The sequence below is a fragment of the Lipotes vexillifer genome, unplaced genomic scaffold, assembly GCF_000442215.2.
Source record: "Lipotes vexillifer unplaced genomic scaffold, Lipotes_vexillifer_v1.1 scaffold1088, whole genome shotgun sequence".
Lineage (NCBI taxonomy): Eukaryota > Metazoa > Chordata > Mammalia > Artiodactyla > Lipotidae > Lipotes > Lipotes vexillifer.
This window is the reverse complement of record NW_006779738.1, coordinates 1,041,100-1,044,117: the sequence shown is the minus strand read 5'-3', so window position 1 is coordinate 1,044,117 and position 3,018 is coordinate 1,041,100. Positions and strand designations below refer to the sequence as shown.

Genomic DNA, 3,018 nt, shown 5'->3' with positions numbered 1-3,018 from the left:
CTTTCCCTGTTATTCCCTACAGTATATTCAGCCTGCCATGTAAGTCTGTGTGAAAACTGCCCCAAAGGTGTGAAATGACCCATAGTGTGAACGAGCTGTGCCCTCAGGCTTACCCCACCTGAACCCAGAACCTGCACCACTTACAGCACGTGCTGCCTCCCTGGTCACCCCCTGCCCTGCCACCTTCCACCTTGTGTATGCACGTCCCTTTCGACAGAGCCGTCCTGTTTACCTATTGTGTTTTACAGGCCGAGACAGCAGCTAACAGGATATGTAAGGTTCTTGCTGTGAATCAAGAGAATGAGAGGCTGATGGAAGAATATGAGAGGCTAGCAAGTGAGGTAAAGGAAACGGGTCCCCGCAGTCCTCTCCATCCCCACCCTGAGGGTGAGGCACAGAGGGTGAACACGGATTGTCAGTGTTGGTGGGTTTTTTTTTTGCGTTTTTCATCTCAGACAGAATAAAAGTAGGAAAGTACACTCGCTCTCAGGGTTGTTCATCTTGCTTAATTACTGGCACAAAGGTAGTGCTGCTGGTCTTTCCAAGCATTGCAAGGCACAGAGGTAGTTTGCATGTTACAAAACGTAGAATGTGATTCCATCCTCAGCTCTGCACCTCCGGGGTCGGGTTCCCCTAGATGACATTGTGTTCCTTGTTTTTTTCCTGCTTCATCGGCTACTGACATCACGTAGGGTGAGCTCTGTATTCAGAATCCCAGCTCCACACGGTGACTCAACATCTAAGGAACATGCCAGTGAGACAAGGCTCAGCCTTGTGTGTGTATTTAAATACCTAGAGGGAACCTCGGGAGAGGGAGAGCCCTCCGTCCAAGACATTTGAGCATGAGTTTCCAGGATGCCTTTCTACAGCTCTTCAGCTAGATTTCTCAGTTAGAATAGCACTTTCCATGTTGCTTTTCTTTTTGTTCTTATTATAGCATAAATCTTAACTAAGCAGGATCTGCGTGAGGTCCGCAGCCACCTTCTCTCTGGATTGAACTCAATCACAGTGACAATGTCAGAGACCAAATAACGTTTGCTCTGGCTTACTTTGGCTGATACTTGGTCTGTACTGTGCAAAGCATCAGGACACTGGGACTCAATCTTCCCAAGTAGTGGTGTATATTAGTCCAAGCTAATGATACTGTTTATATTTCCTGCTGCTATGGGAAAATTCCATTTGGCAACATTGTTTAACGCCAGTGATCGACGTCAGGGTTGAAGTATGACCAGGACCGAAGGACAGATGCTCCTCAGTGATGATAGCTTACCTCTTCTTTCTTGGTCCTTCATTTATACCCCTCGAACAGACTATGCAGGGCCTTTGTAAGGCCTTGGTAGTAATTCAAGAGAACGGGGCGTGCTTCATCCTTGGAGTCACTGCCATTTTCGCTTTCATCCTGTGGATTTCCTTGAAAGCTAGCTATTAAAATAAAATATACTTTGGCATTGAGTCAGTCCCAGATTTACGATACTTTCATCTCGTAAGTAGACCCGTTAGATTTGAGCTGATTTAAACTAGAAATACATTTTGAGTTAAACCCAGTTCTTTCCTGATTTTATTCCACCACGTTCCACCACGTGAGGTTTTTGTTTTTTCATTTGAAAGCTCCATCCAGCATTTGTCTGCTAATGTCTGGTCCCCGAGTTTCCTGTAAATGTCCCATTTTTGTAAAACATGACTCGTGCTGCCTCTGAACTTTCGACCTGTGCGTGGTGTCAGTGGGGCGATGATGAGTGGCCCTGCGGGGGGCACAGCAGTTTGTATTTATGCCCTCCTTGCAGTCAGACTTCTGTAATCTCGGGAGCATTCAGTCAGTCCATTCCCAATCGTTCGGTGCCTCTCTTTTTTAACCGGGGGGCAGTTTGCTGGTGTTTTCAGCAGTGTTTTTTTTTGTGTGTGTGTGTGTGTTTTGGGAACAGCTTTTGGAATGGATTCAGCGCACGATCCCCTGGCTAGAGAACCGGACCCCTGAGAAGACCATGCAGGCCACGCGGAAGAAGCTGGAGGACTTTCGGGATTACCGCCGGAAGCACAAGCCTCCCAAGGTGCAGGAGAAGTGCCAGCTGGAGATCAACTTCAACACCCTGCAGACCAAGCTGAGGATCAGCAACCGGCCGGCCTTCATGCCCTCTGAGGGCAAGATGGTGTCGGTGAGTAGCCCCGGGGGCAGCCCCCCCCCTTTTTTTTTTCTTTTCCCACAGTCCTTCCTCTGATGGGCCGCTGAGAAGAGTCACTGACTGTAATTCTGGCCCTGTGACCACTTCCTCTGGATAGGTTTCTCCCTGCCGTCATGCAGCTCTTGACCCTCACTGCTCTTGGTGCCTCACACAGAACAGGCCTCTGACAGACACCTAGTGACGACGGTCCCCATCCTCTCCTCTCCGCCTCTAGGTGGACCAGCATCTAGATCACAGGCCCTCTGTTCCCTCCTGTTACCCTCTCCCCGATTCACCTTCTCCAGGCCTCAGTCCCACATTTACATCCCTCTTTGCACCTTCAGTTTCTCCCGCTCTGCTGAAGCTTTCACATCCGCAGAGGAAGCGCTCTAGGATCTGCCAGACGCAAATGAAAACCTCCTATGACTCCACGCCTCCCTACAGCACCTGTCCTGTTTCTCGGCTCCCCTTTGTAGCAGGACATCTAGAGAGAGTTCTTTATGGTACTGGTTTTTGGTCGCTTCCCGTTCTTTATGTCTTTTACTCTTCCACCTGCAGTAAGTAATCCGGCTTCCGTCCACCCTAAGACAGACCGTTCTGTTCAAAGTCAACGGCGTTCGTGTTGACAACCTGGTGGTCACTTTTTTTTTTTTTTTTTTTTTTTTTTGCGGTATGCGGACCTCTCACTATTGTGGCCTCTCCCATTGCAGAGCACAGGCTCTGGACATGCAGGCTCAGTGGCCATGGCTCATGAGCCCAGCCACTCTGTGACATGTGGGATCTTCCCAGACCAGAGCACGAACCCGCGTCCCCTGCATCGGCAGGCAGACTCTCAACCACTGTACCACCAGGGAAGCCC

At 49.5% G+C, this 3,018-nt stretch overlaps 1 protein-coding gene across 3 annotated transcripts in view; it reads left to right on the top strand.

Moving 5' to 3' along the window:
• Positions 1–3,018, top strand: part of ACTN2 (actinin alpha 2) — an 80,505-nt gene that overhangs the window by 53,054 nt on the left and 24,433 nt on the right. For all 3 annotated transcript variants that reach the window (XM_007452936.1, XM_007452937.1, XM_007452935.1), the window contains 2 exons: positions 249–341; positions 1,923–2,153. In XM_007452936.1, the coding sequence (XP_007452998.1) occupies positions 249–341; positions 1,923–2,153 (324 nt within the window). The remainder of the gene's footprint in view (positions 1–248; positions 342–1,922; positions 2,154–3,018) is intronic.